The sequence below is a fragment of the Anopheles arabiensis genome, chromosome 3 (assembly GCF_016920715.1).
Source record: "Anopheles arabiensis isolate DONGOLA chromosome 3, AaraD3, whole genome shotgun sequence".
In the NCBI taxonomy this organism is placed as follows: domain Eukaryota; kingdom Metazoa; phylum Arthropoda; class Insecta; order Diptera; family Culicidae; genus Anopheles; species Anopheles arabiensis.
In genome coordinates this window covers 37,568,882-37,592,619 of record NC_053518.1, presented here as the reverse complement: position 1 = coordinate 37,592,619, position 23,738 = coordinate 37,568,882, and the positions used below count along the sequence as shown (strand labels likewise).

The 23,738-nt window shown below is 40.0% G+C and overlaps 1 protein-coding gene across 1 annotated transcript in view; it reads right to left on the bottom strand.

Annotated features, from left to right (window-relative positions):
- Positions 1-9,228: 9,228 nt before the first annotated feature.
- Positions 9,229-23,738, bottom strand: part of LOC120903007 (histone acetyltransferase KAT7) — a 61,885-nt gene continuing 47,375 nt past the window's right edge. Inside the window, exons 6-8 of the mRNA XM_040312167.1 lie at positions 19,138-19,295; positions 17,873-17,968; positions 9,229-9,931 (exon numbers count right to left, since the gene is read on the bottom strand). Of these exons, the coding sequence (XP_040168101.1) occupies positions 9,812-9,931; positions 17,873-17,968; positions 19,138-19,295 (374 nt within the window). The 3' untranslated portion in view covers positions 9,229-9,811. The remainder of the gene's footprint in view (positions 9,932-17,872; positions 17,969-19,137; positions 19,296-23,738) is intronic.

Genomic DNA, 23,738 nt, shown 5'->3' with positions numbered 1-23,738 from the left:
CCATTGACGCCACCGCGAGATCATTTCCGTTCCAGAAGAGTTTGGGTGCTGGGATTTTGTTCGAGACAATTCTACAGCGCGGAGGGCAAAGTTGATTCAACTGTGGTGATTATGGTTGGGCTAGAAGTTACGAGAAAAGTTTACCGGTACTTGGATACGGCGTACGTCAGGGTTGGGAGCACCGGAAAGCAAATAATTGGGAATGAGTTCAACAACTGCTCATTACAAAATACCTACATTTTTGTTGGAACAAATTTGTATGGGAATAAATGAAAAGAAGAACTTGGAAATGATTTTTCACATCTTAATGCCATGTATGGCTGAAAATAATCATTTAATACACGTTGATTTAATGACTTTCCGTTAACCTTTCAAACATACAGCACTCAACTTCACTGGCATCTATAGCACCCTTTTTTGGACAAGCTTATACGATATTTCTATTGGAAAGTGTCCAACAACTATGAGAACCCATGAAAACCCTGTATGGTTAGATTTATGCAGCACCTAACCTTACACATCTGAATATTTTTTTAGTTCTGTTAGATTAATGATCATTATGGCTACATAGATAACATGTGGAGTACCGGCTTTTATCTATGTATATCATACAAATGTGACTCTGAGCACTTCAATGATTTCCTGTGTAACGAGACCACTCACATGAGTCCTCGTAAGCTCAGTGAACTGTTTATCTTGTTATTTAAGAATCAATTACACATAGATTTTCAGTCTCTGCCTTCAGTCTTGTCCATAAATTCTACATAACGTTTGGCATTAATTCTTTTGGTATTCGAAAATTTACCAGCATTACGACGAATTTGGTCAATATACTGAATTGATTAGGTGCTATTGTAAAATGTTTGTCAATCGATGTCAAGCTTACGACTCACAACCCTCGAGGTCGTTCGGTGCTGCCCGCAACATCTTAAGTCAAAATATATTGTGTACTTCTTTAATATTATTTTATTAATGGCAACACAGGATGAACAAGTTTCCAGAAAGCACTATTTTTCAACCTACAGGAATCAAAAACACATATTCTGGCACAATATTGGCATGAATTTTCATGAAACTACCGGGTCAAAACCATATTTAGGCAACATTCGTTCGGTTTAATATAGCTGAGATTACATATTGAAATACATAATAATACTCGAACTAATGGAAAATCTTGAATGCCTTAGAAGGGATTTTACAAACGATTTCAAATTTTCGATGAGGCAGCAACCAAGACCAGCATTCACCGTTTCAAACGATCGTAATAGCTGATCACAATCATTACCTGTTCATACTGATTGTTTATCAATATTATATTTCCATATAGTATTTTAACCTTAACTAGCCAAACTAAATTTAAACTATACATTTAGAAGAAAGCGACGGCCTATGGCAATGTGAAAAGAAGCTGAAACAAATCGTCGTCCGATTGAAAATCAAAACAATTGATCTTAAAAATTCTGGGAAATACCCGATGATAAGTCGTAGGAACAGTCCAAACAACTATGGGAAACATAAAAAAAAATCGGAAACTAAGCAAAAAACCTTGGGAAACCCTGTAAAATGTTACATATTAACACAGACTCTATATTTCTGTGATCCGTCAAAATGAAATGTGTATCTGAGTTTCTGTTACTTGTTGCCATAATGCAGCTCTCTTACAACAATAAAATGCATGATCATGTGACTCCATGTAAGCAGAAAGTCCACAAAGCATGCCAAATGTATCCGATAAACTAAACAGCATTGTAAAACTATCCAATGTTTTGATATTGAAAATTCAAAATTCCTGCCGCAACGAACACCACGTTTGGACGACATCGATCTACACGAATCACACAAGTTGATCACAAGTTGATGGGTTGGACCTCCCGACACTACTGTCGATGCACATCAGCCACGTGCCATCGGTGTATCGGTGGAACCAGAAAAAAAAGATAACATCCTCTCCCTACCTCCCATCGTAATACTGATCCATTTCCGTTCCCATGTATGCAATCACCCATCCATCCTTCGCGGGCTCGAAACCGCCAAACGCGTTACTTTTGATGAGTTCCGGAATGTTTTTATGCTCATTTGATCGGTGCAATTTATTTCACGTTAATACTGTACCACTGCTTCAACCGCTTTATTCTGCCACTGCTCTGACTCTTCGTAACTAACCCCCCCGCCTCTCCCCCCTCCCTCCTGTTGCCTTCCCCGCAAATTTGTTCGTGTATCGGTTGATCTCAATGTTGGCGCGCGGCCGTGGATGTGCTTAATTGTTTATTTTTATGTTTCATTCGCTACTTCGCATCTTCAGCCCTGAGCTGAGAAGGTCCACCCCACAGTTCACCCCGCGCGCATTCTCCAAGTGGTAGAGCGCAACCGAGGAGCAATCTTAATTTTTCACCATTTGCCATCCTGTTGTGTGCTTGTGAGTGTTTCTGTGCTTCGAAAGAGAAGCTTCGATAGCTTCTTGCCGTACTGCCTATCCGAAACGGTGTGCGACGAGCTTTTTGGGGCGGCGGCGCGCGCGCGCTTGTGTGTGCACAGGAGGCGGCTTGCGGTTGACCACTGCACCGGAACAGCAGACAATTTCGTGTAACCTTCGACGACACCCGTCGTCACCGCTCGCACCCTTCCCTCTGGCAGGACATCTGCATTCGCAGACAGCGCCGAGAGACTCACTCGTACAATGTTGCATCGGGCGGGAGGTATTTGAAAATGCAGCCCGGGGCCAGCCAGGGGTTTGCCGACACTCGTTCGCATCAAACCATCAAGGATGACGAACCGGTCGCTATCGTTTCGTTTTGCGAGTCTTAATTGATTTTAAATTCGTCTCTTCTCTGCGATGCGTAGCGATCGTGCGCACGCGGGTTGATTGCATCTTGCGATCGCTGTCGGGTTGGTAGATCATCGCCCAAGATTGGAAACGGGGTGACATGTGAAAACGTCAAAAATTGGCCAAAATCATGCTGGCAACTGGTGCATATCGTCATCTGTGCTGCGAGCCATGGACAACAATGGTGAGGACACCGGGAGAAGGAGTGGGTCATGAGAGGAAAAACAAATTATTTTAAAAAAAAGCACACTAGGCGCAATCGTATCCGGCTCCTCTTTGGGTGTGTAGTTTCTTGCGCCAGCTAACGCCAACGGTGTTGCTTCGCCTTTACTTCCCTATCCTGCGGAACATCAATGAATCGGTTACGTTACTTTTATGTTTCATTACCACTCTGAATGCTATCGCCCGAGAGGGAGAAGAAAAGAGAGAGTTTTTCAATTTGCACCAACAACCTGTAGGCACGCAGCACCGGCCACAGCGCATACGAAGCAGCGCCACATCATATCTAGCTACAGATCCCGAGGTCGGGTGCCGGGCGGTTGCTGGTTTCGTTTCATTTAATGGTAACGATGTTGGGATTAAAGCCGGTAAGCCGCTTAATAGTAACTAAATGGTAATATTTGTGGAATTTAATCAATAACGGCCATATCGAGCCGTGGACCGACATCATGCGAACGCCCGCCCGGCATCATTTGCGGCAGGTTGCTTTGAAATGTATCCGCCCGTTTCTTCCGTTTTGCCATTGCACCTTTGCGTTCGTTCGTGGTACACTGCTCACTTCTGGGAGAAGCGTGGTACTCTTTTTTTATGCGGCGCATCGTAGATAGCAGAACGACCACCCGGGTGATCTTGTTTCGGGATGGAAAGGTGTTTCGCAGCAGTTGCGATTACGATAACGGGGTTGCTTCAAAAGCGAAGAGTATTTGTCAGTTTTTGGCCGATTGCAAACGGAAATGGCTCACACAGTATGGCAATTCCGTAGCAGTGTTTCAACAATCAACTCTGTGTATTATGAAAAGAAAGGTGTAACAAGCAGGGTTTTGTGATCCAGCGTCGTATAATTTTGCTTATGAATTCGGCAGGAATGATTAATATTTAACCGGATGCTGATATAAAGGTGGATCCGAGGCTTTGGACATCTGATATGGTTCTAATTTTGCTATATTCATCTATTTTCTACCCATTGTCCAATAGTGCATTCTCAGGATGTCCAGTCCGGCGACCTAATATTCGTTACAGTGATCGTCAGTCTTCGTCATGGGCGGTCCCGTGGTACATGCCCCTCACGAGTTCAAGCCTACAATGGACCGTCTTCCCGTAGCAAGGATTAACTATCCGGCTACGTGGTAATGGGTTAAGTCTCGAAAGCCTGTATAGCATGTCCGCGTAGGACGTTACGCCAAATAGAAGATGAAGACGAGAACATTATTGAAGTGTAACGTTTGCACTAAAAATGGACACATTTGAGTATTTAATAGAATCCAATGGAGATCTTGAAATGAATTCATTGTACCATATTGCTACTATTTGTGTGTGTTTTTTTTACTAATATTTGTGTGATTTTTAAGATGAAATGAGATTTATAACGTTGTTCTCTTACGCGTGCAAATAACCATCTTCATCACAGACAAATCGTATTTTGTCAAATTTAACTGGTTCATCGAATGTGGTCTATCTGTCATTCATAATATTCAGCATCTAGCGAAAATCCAGAGCCTGGAATGTTGCCACTTTCTTGGAATGGTCTAATGCGCATAAGATTTTTTTTATGCTCACTTTATGTATTGCCGATGTCGATGCACCCGATATTCTAAATTTTATTTGATTTTCTACTCCCTGTAGAGGCCTTAGAAGTAGAGAGCTACTAAGAAGCCCCTTTAGATCGACTGGTTTTGGTGCCAATGATCCACTGCTCAAAATGATAGAAGTTTATAATAGGATAGGGTTATCAGCAGATTTTAATCTATCCGTTAGTCAGTTACGTCAGCATATTCGAGCTAGTTCGAGTTAAATAAAAAATAGGAGATTTTTCAAGAGTACGAAACATAGAACATTAAGTGGTAATGAGGTAGGAGGTTATTGCAACCGAACCGTCGTGATAATGTGCTAGGATAAGATGGTTCTCGTTATTTAGAAGATTATATTGAAATATAATTGTGTCGGGGCAGCAAATTTGAAATTATAAAGTAACAGAGCTATATACATTTATGTGAATTACCGAAATCATCAAGGCCCTGAAAAAATATACCTAACATATCGTTGTTGGTCTTGATCTACCTGCTTGTACCACTAATTGTTAAGTCGTGCGAGTTGACTAGAGTACTACAATCAAAGTAATTCTAATGTATTGAATTTAGGAGGCAACACTCTCTAATAATTTTTGTTGTCCATGTCTCGATGTTTTAGCTTGTCCTATGCCTATTTTGATCTTCATCGAACTTTTTTTAAACATCACACATTGGCTCCTTTTAATCAAGATATAAAAGGAAATACGATCATTCTTAAGTTCTTTAGACCACATAAGAGGCCATTGTACTGAAGATTGTACTAAAAGAAGAGAAAAAAAACAAAGTTATAGGCTTAAGACTAGCACAGGATTTAGGTTAACGCATTTCAATTTTACGAGACCAACGATATAATTAATTAAAACATTGTCAATACTAGTTGGGTTGTACATTCCTTTACAGTTTATCTCATCGCGGCACTTGAAATGCACTCGATGATCACTAGTCAATCCACACTCATGTTGCAGCCGGCAATTAATGCTTCCAACGATCTTATCGCTTTATTCATAACTTTACCGCATAAAACGTCAGCTGTACCAGACACCGCGTGTGGCGAACATTCGATACATCTTCATATGATTTCTTTCTCTCAAGCAGTTCATGTTCCTTGCGGTTTTGATTCCTTCGTGCAACCGGTTGCGCGAAAGTGATCTGCGATGGCTGGTTCCCATCGAATGAATCTCTAGCACACAAGGCTTCTCCTGCTGGGCGGAAGCAACTCGAATCATCCCACAGCTCATTTGTCGTGTGAATGGGTACAGCGTAAGCTCCGTTTGCAATCGTCGGTTTTATGGCGGGAATCTCCTTATCGCCATGATTAAGTAAAGCCTTACGCAGTGAGAAAACACGATACGCCAGGTAAGCGCAAAGGCTTCGGCTGGCGCTTCGCACTGCCGTAGATTCCGGGTGACGCTGGTGCATAATTCGTCAGCCTTGCTGCCGGTTTTCTATTTTTTCCTCGATTTGACTCATTCGTGGGACTCGCGATCACGCTGCTGCAACGTGAGATTGACCGCGTACGGTGTTTCCCCGGGAGGTGCCGTTGCACCATTCTGGATCTAGCTAGGCGGCGACAGTCTTTCGCTTACTTTCGCATACTCACGTCGGACACCCACGTGGGAAAACAGGAGACACTAACGGTAACGCAAACGTGTAACACCACTGTTCGACATGGTTTCAACATGCGCCACGAGTGAGTGCGTGAATAACTAACACCAGAAAGAAGATATGGTTACGTAAAGCACAGACTGTGGCGCCTAGAGGAGGACGAATTTCCTATTCTTCGACGGGACACGTGAACATGTCTTGTTGAAGTGGATAGTGTGGTGTGTCTGTGTGTGGTCTTCGAACCATTCAGTATCGTTTTTCCTCTGGGACAGGCTCACCTAGGTCCGTAAAGAACCTGTGGGCAAACCATTGGATACAGTGATGTGGTAACGAATGGTCTTTTCCGGCAAAGGCCTCGGACACCGACAGAGGGTACGAGCAAACATTTGTCACCCGTGTTGTAATCGCGTTATTCACATAGGTACTATCGGCTTTTTCCTCCTTCTTATCATAATCCAGAACTCAACTCCAATAAGTTAAAAACAACAATTATTAGCAGCAGTCGGTTCATTTGCATTGAAATTCAATCAAAATATTCGGTAGCTTTATTTATGTTCTTAATTGTCCTTAAATACGATGTTGCACTATTGATGAACAATCATAAATGCCAATTGTTTTCCAAAATGAGTTAAGAAATAAGTTAAGAAACCAGCACAAATTCTTGCCTAGAAGATGTCAAGAATAAAAATAGGTGCCATAATAGGAGAAATCAATCAAATCCAGTATAATTTGGTTTTTAATTTGTATTACGATTTCGCGCACAATTAGGATCCGAAAAAGGAAACGATTGATTGCAATAGCTATAATAATGAATAATATTAATAGCTTTAGTACGGGCTCGTAGTACAGTCGTCAACTCGTACGACTTAACAACATACCCGTCAAGGGGTTCAAGCCCCAAATAGACCGTGCCGCCATACGTAGGATTGACTATCCTGCTATGGGGGGAAATCAATAAGTTACTGAAAGCCAAGCCCGCAAGTGGTACAGGCAGGCCTTGACCGATAACGGTTGTTGAGCCAAAGAAGAAGAAGAATAGCTATAAATACATTAAGAGAGCTTGGGAGTTTTAAGACCCTAACTATAACCAAATTATAACCAGAAACATATTTACTTATCCAGTTTCCCAACATCACATTCAGAAATATCGTCGTTTTGCATTTTTGTATGAAAAGTGGCGAAATATACTTTCATGCTAAACCACGGAAGCACCTTATCCACAATGTACACAATTATCACAAGTGAATAAACAAAATGTAAGCTAAACCACTTCAGTGCTGCTGAAAACACCATTCATATTTCAACACGATCGCTTCTCTTCTACCAACCATTTATTGAGCAAAGCATAAAACAACACCACCAGGTGACGATCACAGAGCGATACATGCGTTCATCGCGATCGCCGATGCACATTCCGCACTGCAGCACGAGTCAACCATCACCTGGCATTATCCGACAACATCCGATAATATGATAATTCACCTCAATTTTGCATCATGCACGTCTTCCTCGTCATCTTTCATCGTCAGGTTCGTCACCGGGTTTGGCAAGCGACAGTGCGACCTACATACACCACCTACCGAGTATCCTACCGAAAGCGACTTCCGCGAAGGAGATTGCTACGATCGGCAGCTTCTTCCTGCAAACCTATCATTAACTGAACCTTTACAGTAACCTTGCAAGTAAAGCGGGACACACGTCGTAAGAGGCCGGGATGGAATTAAATATAAACCGATCGGTGTTCGAAAAGCGAAGCACTGAAACAATCCAAACCGAGTGGTTCTTTTTTTTTCTTTTTGTTATTTTGCTGCTATTAACCGTGATCGGCGATGATGGGACGCTTTACTTATCGGTCATTTCAATTAACTTAAACTTCTTACCTGTGAAATGGATAAGTTATGCTGCTTCGTTTGGCTTCTGCCTAAACTCATTAATTTTCGAATTCTTCACATCGCCGGGGCGACAGTTTTGCTACAGTTTAACGTCATTCGCGTGTTGCTCGATTGCGTATAATGATGGTAATTTGGAACGGTGCCTTCAATGGACAGGAAAGCCCATAGGAAGCGTAAATAAAATTAAATGAAACATAACCGTGCGGGACGGTTTGTTTATCGTTATTGAAAAAGAGGGGGAATTTTCAACACAAGCGCAAGGTGGTCGAAAGTTCTTGACGAACTGTTATATCTTACAACGATAGTCATTTCAATAGTTCAGGAATGCCGCTTAGTAAAGCAATTCACTTGATTGATTTTAGTTTTGAAAACAATTTAATAAATATATTTCAAAAAATGGAAAACAAAAGTATGATTTTTAATACAAACATAATAATAATAATTAGACCGAACCATACTATTCATAATTCAAACGACCATCGTTCTAAGAACATACAAAAAAGAAAATGTTTCCTTTAATTTGTGCAGATATATCTCTCCAAACTGTGCTGACAATATAAAAAGAAACCGATAGTACCATTTCTGACGCTTTTGAGTGACTCAGCGAAGGCATGTAGCATAGATTTACTCTCTCCTTGGAAGGGCTAAGAAAACACATACACACAAACAACAACAAAAAACAAAAGATTGCGTCGAGCAAGATATGATTGGTTCACGTGCAACAACAGAAAACGGCCGCGTATGATGTCGAACCAGTTTGTTGTTTTGCATCGGAAATTCCCAACATAGTGACGCACCAGGAAATGAGTGGAATTTTTCCTTGCACGATGATTCATGCAACGTCGCAAGAGCCCAGTATCTTAAGCAATGGTGGGAAAAGGTTGGCTTCGTTATGGTGATCCACAAGACTAGTTTGAACCATGCCTTTTTGCGGTATATTTCGCTTCCTAGTATTAGTGGATATAAGATTATTCTCTAAATTTACTCCCTTTTCCCACACAGAACATACAAAAGCTCAAAATTTTAAAGAAATTTGTAGATGATATTTCATTTCTTTCCTGTTTACAATGCATATTGAATGTATTTTCATTAATAAAGGAAATGTAGACAGCATGCAGTGTTTCAATTGATCATATTTGTTTACATAAATTTATTTAAAATTAGTTTATCCTATATCTTTCCGTTTCTAATTAAATAAAAAATAGACATAAATAACACAATATCTAAAAGTGTCATACTGCAATGTGTAGACATTAAAATTTGAAGACATGTAAAGTAATTACTGTTATCTACCTGCATGATCATATAATAAGTTTCTCGAAGTAAATCTACCACGATATATTTATGTTACAATTATCTCTTCATTCTACCTCTTCTCTAAGTTAGCAAAGTTATTTGTTTGCCAAAGATTTCCATTAAACCTAACTTGTAATAAGTATATTCTGTACACTGAGGATTTTATGTGCGTTTCTTCAAAATACTCTAGCCAACTATGTACCTTACTTACTGTACACGCAAAATAAAATTAAAAATTAAAAAAAAAACCCCTGAAGAAATTAGAATTCAAAGATACTTAAAACAAGCACCAAACCGATCTAGAAAACGCCTCGAAAACTGTTTTTGGACAAACAATTATTAGCTCCTGGTGCAGAATGGCCCGTGTTGTTGTACAGCGCATGAACGTTATTCATGTGTGGTTGGCGCTAGGATGATGGTGTTGATGGGGTAGGAGCAACGAACGGTGTCCACTTTAGGCAGGATTGATCGATCTTAGGCATATTGCCGCGGCGCTTTACACGCTCCTCGTACTCATCCAGAACGTCCTGCAAAACAACACAACGCAACGTTTAGTGAACGCATAGCAGTATAATGGTGTGTTCTTTCAATAATTTGAAATCGTTTGTTCAACAGTGCTCAAGCTACACTAATGTTTAAATGATAACTTATGATTTTCAATACACAGAAAAAACCCATATTAAAAATTCGCTAAAGCAAAACCAATCTACACGGAAAGGAATGTCTACACGAGCAGTACACATTTAATGTGCCATTAACAGACACTTTCGCGTGCACGAAATTGCGTTGCAATATTCAGTTGCGGCTCTGCTAAAAGATATTAAACAAAACAACTTAAGCTAATTAGAGAGAATCCCATTTAGTACGTGGTAAGGCTACGGCCAAGGCCTGTCATTATTTGCCCGAGCAGAAAGTGATAAGGATGAAGATTAAACATTGCATTTTTTATTATATTTTTTAATCGGCAATTCAATGCGCCCCTCCTGCTATTAAGTGCACACAGTCTTTCGGGTCTGTACGCTGTCCACCAAAGCATTTCAACTTAAGACGAACATAATAGGTAATCTTAACAACACAGTAAGATAAACAGATGCAAGCATAATGCTGAACTGTATCGATCATTGAACTTCAGATAAAAGAAAAAAAAAAGCGACAATGATCTTTTTTGGCCATTTTTTGATATTCACTGCATTTGGTGAAAGGTGCAAATGGCTTAATTTCGAACGAGCTTGCAAGGTTATCGATTCTGTCTCAATTCTCAATTACATATAAATTACGATAGGCGCAGAATGCAATAACTGGAATGATTATAGTATTGACTAACAAGCTGTTTATGCTACAACAGGCTTGTATAAAAGATTAAAAATGATCAGATCAAACGCAACTCGTTAGCTGGGCATAATGATCTTACGCTGCCAAAGGGCGGTATCTTGAGTACCCAATTTGGTTCGTAAGCAAAAACGCATTATATATCCCGCCATAGGAAGGTGCTCTGCACCGTATATGTTGAGACAATTCTATTGCCTTTTAAGACTTAAAAGGTTAACATCATAATAGTATGTAGCCTCAAAAACATAACTAGCAATTGAGTTTAAAATATAAGTTAATGTATTTCAAATGAAGTTACGAAGGGCCGTAATACTCAATGAAATAAATAAATAAATAAACAAATAGTTAAAATGTTGGCTTACATGACCATTTAGGACAGTGAGGCAATAGTATGATGGTAAGTATAGTATAGTAATCATACTAACTTAGTAAGTGTTGTAAGGTTTGTTTTAAAATTACCAGCACAAATTAACAAGTATTAAAAAAAAAACAATATTTAACAAATACTACAAAAATATATCAACAAGAATATAAAAAAACTGTATTTTTTACAGGTATAAATGTCAGCAGCTTCATGTGAGCCACGAACGTGTCTTTAGACTTCTTCTTAAATAACTGACCTATGCTATAGCAATAACCCTCGTTACTTGTGAAAAGCTCACCATCATGCATTACACAGTGCCACTCTTTAAGACACCTGAAGATGGACCTAGCCCTACAGTGGCCACTTGTTTGCTCGACGTTAAGGAGCACCACCGCAAAGAGGTAACCACAATTGTTAGCTACTAGCCTTCGGCAAACTAAATCGACCGAGCCCCTTCCTCCTCGTTGTCTCTGCCGCTTCGCAAAGTTTCAGTTTTCGCAACGGGCGAAATCCCGGAAACGTCCATCAAAAGAGCAATTACACGCTAATTAGCGAGATACGGGCCAAAAAGTTCCGGAGCACCTCATTTCACAAGCCCCAACGAGCGGGACGGGAAACGCTAGCCTTCTACCAAAAGTGTGGCCGCGCGCACGCGCGCGTAAGGGAAACAGATAAACCAACGAGGTCATCTGCGAGGTGGAATGCCTCACAACCCATAACCATAGGCGGCGAGGATCGTCCGAGCAGGGTAGCGGGCGCATACGCTTTTACCTAACTTATGCCGAAGCGCTTTTGCCCCGATCTGCTCTAGTGATCGTGATCGAAGCTATTTGCTTATTGACAGTCCAGAACGCGCTAAAACAGTAGCGGCGTGCTGTAGCGACGACTTCGTTGCTTCCTCTTTGCGAAACGACCTGCTTAAACGGCTTGCCGAGTTGCGTGACAGCGGTTGACCACCAGCTGATGATGTTGGAGAGGGATCGTCGTTTCATCAAACTGTCAAATTTGTTGAAGCGTACCAATCAGGTACCGTTAGCTAGTGAGCTGTTTTACTGCGCCAAGTAGCTGACGATATCTAACACAGATCGGCCAAGCGCATCGATTGTTGCTACAATTTGTAAACTAAAAGATCGGCTGGTGATACCGATCAGCAAAGAGGTAGGCAGCAACAAAAATTAGCAATTGGTGCTGTAGTTTTGACCAATTACATCGTAACGATTGCGTACGGCAGTGCAGCTGGAAGCGAAAGGGACAACGTTACGGGCGCTGCGTATCTCAAATCAGGGAAAGTATTCTTCAATTAAAACAAAACTAATCTTCATAACAAGTCATCCTTCTGTTAAGCTAAATTGGAAGGGAGGGTCGAGGTGGGGACACCTTCCAGGTATACGCACTCAAAATTCAAATGAAGTAACCGATCGCGATAAGCTCATCGTTGATGATTACTCATTAACATTTCAAAACGGACCTTTTTTGTTAATAAGAATTCGTTACACACACCAGGACTAAATCAGTAGACCCTTTAGAGCATCGTGTGTATCAATGAGGAATATGCGAATGCACAAGCAAAAAGAGAGGCTCACTTGCTGTTGGGTTGGATGCACGGCACTGCATTGCGCAAGGCGCTTAGCATACAGCTTCATACAGGTGGTACTGAACGCAAAAGGTGAATTATCTCAGGAAAATTCAGATGCAACCTTCTGGAATCGTAGCAACCCGCCTGGCAATGAATTTTGAAAATAATGAGGGCCATTGGAAGTTTCTTGCATCGTAGTTAATTAAATCAGCTGCTTACGAAATGTGAGGTTTTATTTCAATTCCGTATATTGGAACTGAGAAAACATGTTATCGTCTATGATTTTTTGTTGTTATAATTTTATTGTTTTTTTCTCCTGAAAGGTTATTTTTGTGGGAAAATGAGATAAACTACATAAGATTATTAGTTTTTTTTACAAAACCTATGAATCTTCCAAAAATATTTGTATATCCCACTAGGCGAGCTTACCGAGCGGATAGGCGTTATCTTCATTGATTTATTTTGTGCTTGGTACTATTTTTCAAACATTCAATTATTCATTGAATTCATTCAAACTTTTAAGTTTGGATAGAACGTTGATGGAGAAAAACATCCCGATCTAACTATCACTTTTCCACATAGGGTCGTACTTAGTCGAAAATAAGGATTTTACCATGATAACAATCAATTGTTTTTCATGGTGGATTATTTACTGCTCATACATGAAGACATCTTTATCGATACATTTGGATTAATATGCATCAGAATAACCCTACCTTTGGATTCCTTCTTCAACTTATCTGCCAATGGTTTATGATCGTACAGAATTCATTTGATTTCATTTGATGATATGGCCTTTCTCCGAATGTAAAATGATACACCTTTGCAACATGGCTTCCTACCTGGACGCTCCACCGTCACAAACTTAGTGCAGTTCTTGCATTTTACTTACAAGCAGCTAGACAAAGGGTTCCAAGTAGATACTGTTTATACTGATTTTCACTCTGCTTTCGATAGCGTCAATATCCATACTTTGACGAGCAAACTTTTAAAGCTTGGTTTTCATATCAGTATAGTTAAGTGGCTGAATTCCTACCTATCGTGTCGTTCAGTACGTGTTAAGATTGGGGATTGCATCTCTAGTGAATTTAGCAGGGTATCTGGTGTTCCTCAAGGCAGCATTTTAGGGCCTCTATTATTTAATCTCTTTATTAACGACATTGTCTACGCTATACCTGACTGCCCGGTTCTACTATACGCAGATGACCTTAAAATGTACTTTCCTGTGCGTAGTTCTAATGACTGTCTCCGATTGCAAGGCTTTCTTTCTATTTTTAATAATTGGTGTTCCTTAAACTGTTTGTCACTCAACGTCAGTAAGTGCTCGGTTATTTCGTTTACTCGTGCGAGAGCTCCTTTATGTTTTAATTATGTTCTTTCTGACACTTCATTGCCTCGATCTGAAACTGTTAGGGACTTAGGCATTATATTAGACACTAAACTTTATTTAGACAAACAATTTGACGACGTAATTGCTAGGGCCAACAGGACTCTTGGACAAATAATTAGAAGTAGCAAAATGTTTCATGACCCTCTCTGTTTAAAATCACTTTACTGTTGCCTTGTTCGTCCTTTGATTGAGTACGCTTCAGTTGCTTGGTTTCCGGAGCAAGTTACTAGAATTGAGAGGCTTGAGAGGATCCAGCGAAAATTTACCCGGGTAGCTATTAAGCGGCTTCCGTGGAGACATAACGACGTACTACCAGCTTATCATACGAGGTGTCAGTTGTTAGGGCTTGAAACTTTGGAAAAGAGAAGAATGGTTGCCCAAGGAATTTTTATTTTTAAACTATTAACTGGAAGAATCGATGCACCTCTATTGCTAAGTCAAGTAAATTTTTATGTCCCTACTAGACCTTTAAGAACTCGACAATTTTTAATAACTGATTTTCGTTATCGTCTTTTCTGTGCTAGGGATCCGTTGCTATTGATGTCCAAGAATTTTAATTTATTTTCAAATGTTATAGACCTGTCCTTTAGTATACCAAAATGTTCTAGTGTCATACGAGAATGCATTATGTCTAATTTTAGGAACACATAGTTTATAAGACATTAGTTTTAATTGTGTATGTAGGCCATGGAGGCTCGATACTTTATAATAATAAATAAATAAATAAATACACCGCTTTCGAGCCCAAATAAACAATGTTAAGCTGCTTTTGAACATCGTTCAACTGTAACTAAATATTCGACGTCCAACTGATGAAATACTGATACCCTACATCGTTCAATCGTAACTGAACAATTGAAACGCATAAGTTAATACGTTTGCTTTGTGGTCTTTTATTTTAGCCTTTAGCCTGTTACAAAAATAGATAGAAATTACTCGTCAATAACTTATTTCGATACCTACTAAATTATTTATTGACTATCAAATAAGCACAAATACAATAAAAATCAGTCTGCAAACAATTTAATTGGAAGAAAATTTGATGTATAGACGCGAAACCGGGGAATATAAACGTATGTTAATATTTGAGATAGCAAATGTTTAGTAGCGATTGAATAATGTTCAGAAATACATCAGCATTTCAGTTGGACGTTAAATGTTTACGTATAGTTAAATAATGTTCATAGGCATCTTAACATCGTTTGTTTGTGCTGGAAAAAGGTATGTAATTAACCATATATTTCACTTCAACTACCTCTTTTTGTTATACAAATCGGTATTTAACGTTGTCAAATGAGATCAGTACACAGCAGAGTTGATACTATTACAAGTTCTACCAATAAACCTAAGAATCATCAAATTAAAATTAGCAGAAAAATAGCCCTTACCAATTTTGTTTGATATACTTGTTCTCTCCACTGTAGCATTATTGTACGACATCATTTCACATTGCATGAAATTATGCCAAAAGTCTCAGATAAAGTGGAGGAACTCTATAAAACATTGATATGCCAATAAATATCTTTTTTATTATTATTCATATTCAGGCACCGTCTGAAATATCCGAAAGCTCAATATGTATCTTATACAAACATGACAATTTCAATCCCGTACGAAAATAAACCCAAGCAAGAGGCTAAACATACCAGCAGGTGCATTGGAATTCGCATCTGCCCAAATTGCTTTCGAACGATAAGCTTTCAAATCAAACTTAACGTCGAAGCAAAGCTCACCACCTTCACCAACCGTCGTTGGTCTCGACAGAGCAGCGCCTGAAACTGTTAGACCACACCGTGCGTGTTTGGCACACCTGTGGGTGAAGCAGCTTGCAACATATCCTAACTTCTCTCATGAAAGGGATTCGGCAGTATTTAGCACATCATACGATCGGTAACTTTACGAGCCGTTGCTATAGCGCCGCCTTTAAGATGTGCATTTTAATTTGCCGCCCTCCTGCAAACCTTTGCCCGAAAGAGCTAAGCTGTGAGGTTAATCGTTCGATCACCGATCGAGAAGCGTGTTGAATTTAAGCCGTGCACCAAAATGAAAGCGACGACGATCGGTGCTCGGCGTTGCAGAGGGAATGGCCGAGAGGTAAAGTTGTTTACTTTTCTACCTTGATAAGTATCTTCTTCCCATGCAACGGGACCCTCTAATGGTTGCGAGATCAAGTAGCAGGATCATGGCAAACGCAGGGCATTTCTGTGGTGTGCTTTTTTGTATTGAGGTTCATTAGAAAAAACAAACGTACGTAATCCGGTCGAACGCAACGACGGCACCAGCTGCGAATATCATTAGTGTCAATTTATTTGCAATCAGGTTCAACGGAACACTGCTGCTGCTGTGGGGCCGGGTGCTTTCTAAGGCCCACGATCGTAACGTTTGTTGCGGTGCAAAATTAAGAACATTCTGCTGGTGTTTTGAAACTGTAAAGAAGATTTAGTAACTAATACAAAACTCACAGAACACTCACACTATCCACTTTGGATACCATTGATCATTGGCAAGGTGTTCTGCCATCGTCCGAAAATGATTGAGGAATGTTAATTAGCGCACCATTAGCATCTTCAATCGATTTTGCTTCATTAGCCTTCACAGCAAAACCTTACCGTCGTAGAAGGATAAGGCAAACAGCGCAACAGGATACAATGTTGCCATCGACCTGTCGAAACCATTAACAATGTTCGTGGTCAATCAATTTCGGCACGTACGCGTTAAGGAGCTGATCAACCATATCCCAGTAGAAACCAGTATACCTGATGCCTTTTGTTTCAACACAGAATGCCAGAAACCAGCATGCAATAACTGTAATTAGGATCGATTGCAAATCGACTGCTTACCCCAGTGATAGTCCCGGTGGTAACCGAGTAAAAAGGAGGATGCACAATCGATCCGATAACGAACCTACCACCGTTTTACGATTACCAGCCCGGAAGGGTTATTGGCGTATGTAATGTTTTAGCATGCGCACACATCTACGCTGCACCTGACCATGGCTAACGGATGAAACTAACCAGAGTTTGTGTTGCAATGCAATTGAACAATAATGGATAATTAGCTTTAAAAGTAAATTGTTTGCAATAATTTTACAATTATTGTTGTGCAAAATTATCGTTATCAATACAATTTTCAACCCATTTCATATAATTTTTCCAGCTGCTACACATTTCCACATCCAGCGACTCAACGATAATCGTAATTCGGCACACTTTCAGTTTGATGTGAACCTTAACAGTAATTTAATAACAAAAACAACCAAAACGCTCCATAGATATGATACAATGATGATACCGATTCACACATTTGAAAATGACCACACATTAACATTGCCAAATTGTATTGTTTTTGCCTCAAATCGATGAACGTAAGCATTAAGAGCCATAACAATAAAATATGATGGCATCTAATAATGCCCCTGCGACCCGCGAAAAAGCGACGACGGAAGAGCGGGCTGCTACAGAGTTCTTTGCAAACATGCCTAGTTCTAACTTCATTCCTATCATTTGCCATCATTCATTAATGGTTAAGAAATCAACCTATAGCTCTCAAATGCATGTGATTAGGACAAATACAATAACAGAAAGATTAGCTCTGCAGACACAATTATGGTTCTTGTTCGAGGTAATAATTAGACTTCGTTATACTATATTTGCCATTCTCTTCGTTTGCTATTGATTAAAAATCATAGATTAAAACATATTGTGAAATTCGTAAAGTAAGTATACAACCAAACGCACATTTGAACAAAACAAAATTACATCAAGTTTCTATAATTGTTATCTTCTACCTTAACCCATTAATGTACTCACCAGCTTTTTTAGTATGATATGCTTTCCCTTCCAGTATTTCATCATACCGAGAGCCTGAAGCGTACTGACAATATCATAAGAGTTGATCGCCATTTCCTGGAAAAGTTTAAGAGAAAGCATACATTATTAACAATACTTTTCGCACCATGGGAAACGAGAAGCAAACAAAAAAAAAGGAGCGAATAAGAAATATTTGCCATTTTTCAAATTTGATTCCAAAAATTGAACACTGCCCTATCTCCGATCTATCGTGCACAGTTCGCAGCTGCTCGCTGCACCGTTGCAATGGGGATAAAACATGTGCAGCATGTATGAACATCAAGCAACGCATCGCAAAAAAAAGTCTCACTATTTGATGGTACATTAATCACGCTGAACTAATGGTTATTTAATTAGTTAATCAGCTTCATAAAGTGATGGCAATCATATTTGAGGTGTGAAACATCGCTTATCATGCTACCAAAAACATTACTCTTCTGGAGAAAATAATAAAACTAAAAAAAAGCAATTCACCATCTTACGCCGCTTGAACAAGCGTGCAAACGACAGCTGTCCGAGTAAATGATCTAATTATTCAAAGCTTGTGCGATCTTTACGACACGTTTGATGATGGATCACATACAAGCGATCGGAGGAAAAAGACAATAATGACCAAAGTGTCACTGCAACGAAACTTGTTCAATTTTATCGGAGATCAATACCAGGAAAAGCGACACTTCTGGCGAATTGTAAAGAATTTAATTGCAATTATGCTTGCTGTGAGCATACTGTGAGGCTATTACTGGGAACGGTACGAAAGCAATGTTGGAATAATATTGTACGATGCAAAGAATAATTCAAAATCGATCTAACTAACACTGCACTGGTAGAACGTTAGACCTTAACATTAAGAATTTTTACTTTAAGAATTTTTACAAGTGGCCAACACGAAATGCACGCAAATATGTTACTATCAAAGAATCTTATTCTTCTTTTTGGCTCAACAACCGTTGTCGGTCAAGGCCTGCCTGTACCCACTTGTGGGGTTGGCTTTCAGTGACATATTTAGATTACCCCCCATTGCAAGATAGTCAGTCCTACGTATGGCAGCACGGTATATTTGGGGCTTGAACCCATGACGGGCATGTTGTTAAGTCGTGCGTGTTGACGACTGTACCATGAGACTGACTCACTACTAATAATACACTACTAATAATAATACTAATTATACTACTAATAATGTGTCAAAGAATAATTCTTCGTAAATAGTGTCATAAAACACATACCTGTGAGATATCTTTGATGCTAAGTGTAGTACCAGGCCGGGAGCATAAATAGGCAAGCAACACATCTTTCCAATACGATCGATACGATATCAAACCCAAATCGGAAAGCGGTTTTTCGGGGGAGCCTATTTTGCCTTCCACTCGTGTTAGCAAATAACCTGTAAGAAAGAGGCAAGAAGAATAGTAAAGTCACATTAGGGTAATATATTTTTTTGAAGGCATGTTATTTAATTAATTTGCTTTTCAATGCAATGTTCTCCACCGCAAATCTCTTCCAACGCATTTGCGTAATATCGCTGCTACCAGCGGCTGCTTCATGCCCATCTAAGTCCTCCTTCGCCATTCGGCACAAACCATATTCGGCTTAAACTTCACACTAACACAAAACGACACTTTGCACTAGAAACCAGCTTTCGATCGACAGCCACGTGTTTCGTGCATAAGCGGAGCAAGATTAAGCACGCATCGCCCTTAAGATAATGTGTCTTAGTTCGCAACGCAGCTTAAGAACGGCGACACAAGCAACAACGCCGAAAAACAAGCAGACGGGTAGCTATAACCAAGGCAGCAGGTGTTGCTGTTCGGTCACCAAACTGACAAAATTGCGAACAGGAGGATTCGATTTGCTGTGATGCTTGCCATGCATTACACCGGATTCTTCGTGCAATTAACTGGCTGGCTGTCGTTGGCTGTACCATTTCAAGGCTAACAGCTGTGAAGGGACCAATGACCAACGCGGTGAAGCTTAGGGCATGTGAGAAGTTTGACAACTCGTTTGATATGGGCAGAGATTCTATGGGAAGTTTTGAATAGCAAAATCAACATTTTCGAATTTTAAGATAAGTTATTGGATCGAAACATTACTAAAAAAACATTGTTGTTGGAAACATACAACATAATTTTGTGTTTGTTTTGACTCTTGGCGATGAGATCGAGATCTTAGGACTCGAAAGTTATTAATTACATTATGGCTAATATCAAAGCAAACAAACAAATAAACAGGCAGCAACGTTTCTCTATCTTTTTTCGTCATCTTAAAAGAGAGCCACATCCACTAACCAATGCTGGAAAAGTTTGCAGACACTTCCTTCTATCGCATATTTCCCAACAGTTCGGTTGTGTGTTAGTTTGAACAATGGCAGCTTTATCATCGCTTTTTACACCACTGTAGTTAATTTTATATACATGCATACCCACAAAGCTGAGACTGGCGTTGTGTAGAACCATTTTATGTTTCGCCATCCGTGTGCACATACAACTGCTTCTTCCGGAATGATCACGCTGAAGTCTTCTTTTGACAAACATGATACAGAGGTTTTTTGAACCCATTCTTAATCTCTCGTTAGCGACTCTCCATTGGTCTCTTTAGAAAAGATTATGTTCACAGCGGAACAAACGAATTCTCTCTCACACAGATTAACGGATTCGGCTGTCCAATTTGTTCAATACTCGTGCCCCGTCATGGAAAAAGCGACAACCACAAAAAACGATATCTCGTTCACATCTCTAACGATACGCCAAATTTTACAACCACAAAAGTCCTCGATAAACGGGGGACGTTTTTAAGGATTTGCAGATGGAATGGAAGTGCAGCACGCACCTGGGAGGGTGAAAGTTCATTACTTCCTGCCGGGTGGAACAACCGCTACAGAAGTGAGGTCGGTTTGGTTCGTTCGTTTTGCCGTGTAAAACAGGAAACATATGAACCTACCTCACACCGGCGTAACAAAAATGCAATGCAACGCGGCTCGCTTATGTACACTCTTAAACGTGCCACATACACACATACACACACTCATAAAAACAAAACTAATTCGCAAAGGGTAGAAGAACTCGAAGGTTCTTCAGTTTGGTTGATCACACATACTTCCGTATACTTTCTCGCTTGCAAACTCAATTTCCCCTACAACGACGGACGGACGGCACACATATTGCCACACGACAGTGTTGCACTGTGTAACCGGGATACCGCACCGCTCACAGCAGGGATAGAGCTGGTAACCAGGATAGCCAGACGATGCTCCAAATCGAACCGAGGGTCATTGCCTTGCACAGTGTGCGTATATACCAACACACACTAGCTACGGAAGCCCACCGCACTACAAGGTTCCTGATTTTCCACACTGTCAAGATAAATTACTCCAACGCTGTTCGCATAGTACATACAACAACACCCAGCCAGCTCGTGCCCATTCTACCTTCACGTGGACACATCCCAAAACGGCGGTTCGTTAATGTCGGGCTCGCACATAGCATTTACAGCGCAAATGCATCGAAGAACACGGCCACCAACACCAGAGAGAGCGTGGGCTTCAAACATAAACGCTCTACACTAACGCAAAGCGAGTAACGTCAAGCGCGTAGTACGTCTATGGTCGACCCTTGGAGGAAGAAAAAAAACATAGAAAACGGAAAAGCTCTCCTCATCGACGTTCGTCCGGGGCGTCAAAAGGGAAAACCCGAACCCGGGAAAGCGAAAATGGAAAGTGAGGTTTGGGAAAACCTATAGCCCGTCGGTTGACGAAAGCGGACGACCGCCAGACGCGGACTGCAGACAGTGCGAGTGAAAGAGACGCTGGAAAACTGACGGGCGGAAAAACGGCGCAGACAAGCGACGTACTAGGGCGCCATACCAAAGTTGCGCACTGTTGACGTAGGTTCGGGTTCGAGACTATTCACCCTCCCGTCCGTGCTATCACCACCCGTGCCCAGTCTGCTGTTCCCAGTCCATATCCCCCGGTTGCTCCGCTATGCTTGCTCGCTAACTCATTCCCACTTGCCAGTGTCAATTGTCTGGTAGACCGCCGCCCTGGTTTGCATCCGACCATGTCCGAAGCGTAAGGATGGTACAACCGTCGTAGGACGCACTGCCGATGGATTTCTCTAGACGGTCGGATAATTTTTCGCACTCAGCACGCCTCAGTCTCTTGATTCCCGGTGCATTGTGTTGGCGTGATGAGAGAAAAATCGTTCTACAGTACGACTTTCTCTTTTGCACCTGTGTGTCTAGGATTTTTCCATGTTGGTCTGGGATTGAATTAAGTGTATTAATTCTTGAAACACACGAAATGTAAGATAATTTTTTTTTTTGTTGCACGGACCGAAAATATTGTTTTATTGTTTTTTATAATAATTGCTACTTAGAAAAGCTGGTTTGCATTTGGGTCATAGCATAGAATCATAGCAAATCATTTATAAAATAAGATTGAATGATGAACTGAAAATATTTGTTTTATAGTATTATAATAGAATTATAATGGAAAACATACAACACAAACATATTAAACTTTTTTTACTATTTTGAAACAACAATTGATATATCTATATGTAACTTGCAGAGTTTTTCAGCAATCCTCTTAGTTGTGGGAAAAGTTATTGATTCTTTATTTCGACAAATTGATTTTCGAATTATTGACAAACGCAACAGGAATTTCCAAGACTCCTGTCCCAAAAGGGTGTCATAAAGTGCAGTTGAAGCTCACTTCCCAAAATAAATAGTCAAGGATGTGTCCCAACACTATGAGAGCCCCTGTAATGTAAGTCGAAGCAGCTACGTAGATGATAATAGTACAATACCTAGCTTTTTGTATCCAATACATCTATGACATATTTTCAAACATTAAATCATTGGACAGTTCCTAGAAACTAAAAAAAATAATAATTCCACGCTTATTGAATGCAGTCTTTCCCATAGTTACGCAAATTTTTAATTTTAAGTTTGTGCATAAAACATAACACATTCAGTTAAGTAAGTTTGTGCATAAAACCACAAAATTTTATCAAAAAATAACCATTTATCACCAATATTTTGCATCAAAAACGTGATATTCGACTTACGCGAAAATCCGAGGTACGCGAATGTCTCCGGAACGCATTATTCGCGTAACTCGGGGAAATACTGTACTCTGATTTTCTAAGTATTTCACAATGAAATTTTTGGTTAAAGTTGGGACTTCGGACGAAACAACGATTCGTTACTGCAAATCATCTATTGTTAAGGTTTGGCCAGAATAAATACAGAAGCGATTCAAGCCTGATTAATCAGTAAACAAATATGTACCAAGGTACTCAATCAAGTCAGAAATTGAACAACGAATATTGCGTATAACTTATGAACAAAATAAAACAAGGCACGAAGATGTGAACAATAATTATGGCTTTACGACATCATGCCACCATGTCATCAAACTACAGACAAACTGAGCAATCCTATAAATACAACACCTTACCTTCCCAATGAGTTAGAAATCAGTCCTAGTTTCTATTTAAAATAGATCACCTTGATCACATTTGACTGTTAATGCATTATTGACTAATGGCCCCATTTACCCTGAGTGATGCCATCAAACCCCATTTACCAAATGGATTCATTATAGTGGTTTATGTTAAAAATTTCAACATACATCAATCATGAGTCTTTCATAGCACGTATAAGTGATGCAGCAGGACACTCATATCCTATTACTGACAGCTAGTTCTCAAACAAAACACAAAACAAAAAAACTTGTGACTGTTCAAAACTTGCTTCAAATAATGAGCATTCCGTATTTATTCAAGCATAACTCATTATAAGCGCTTCTTAACATGCAAACATTTATCCG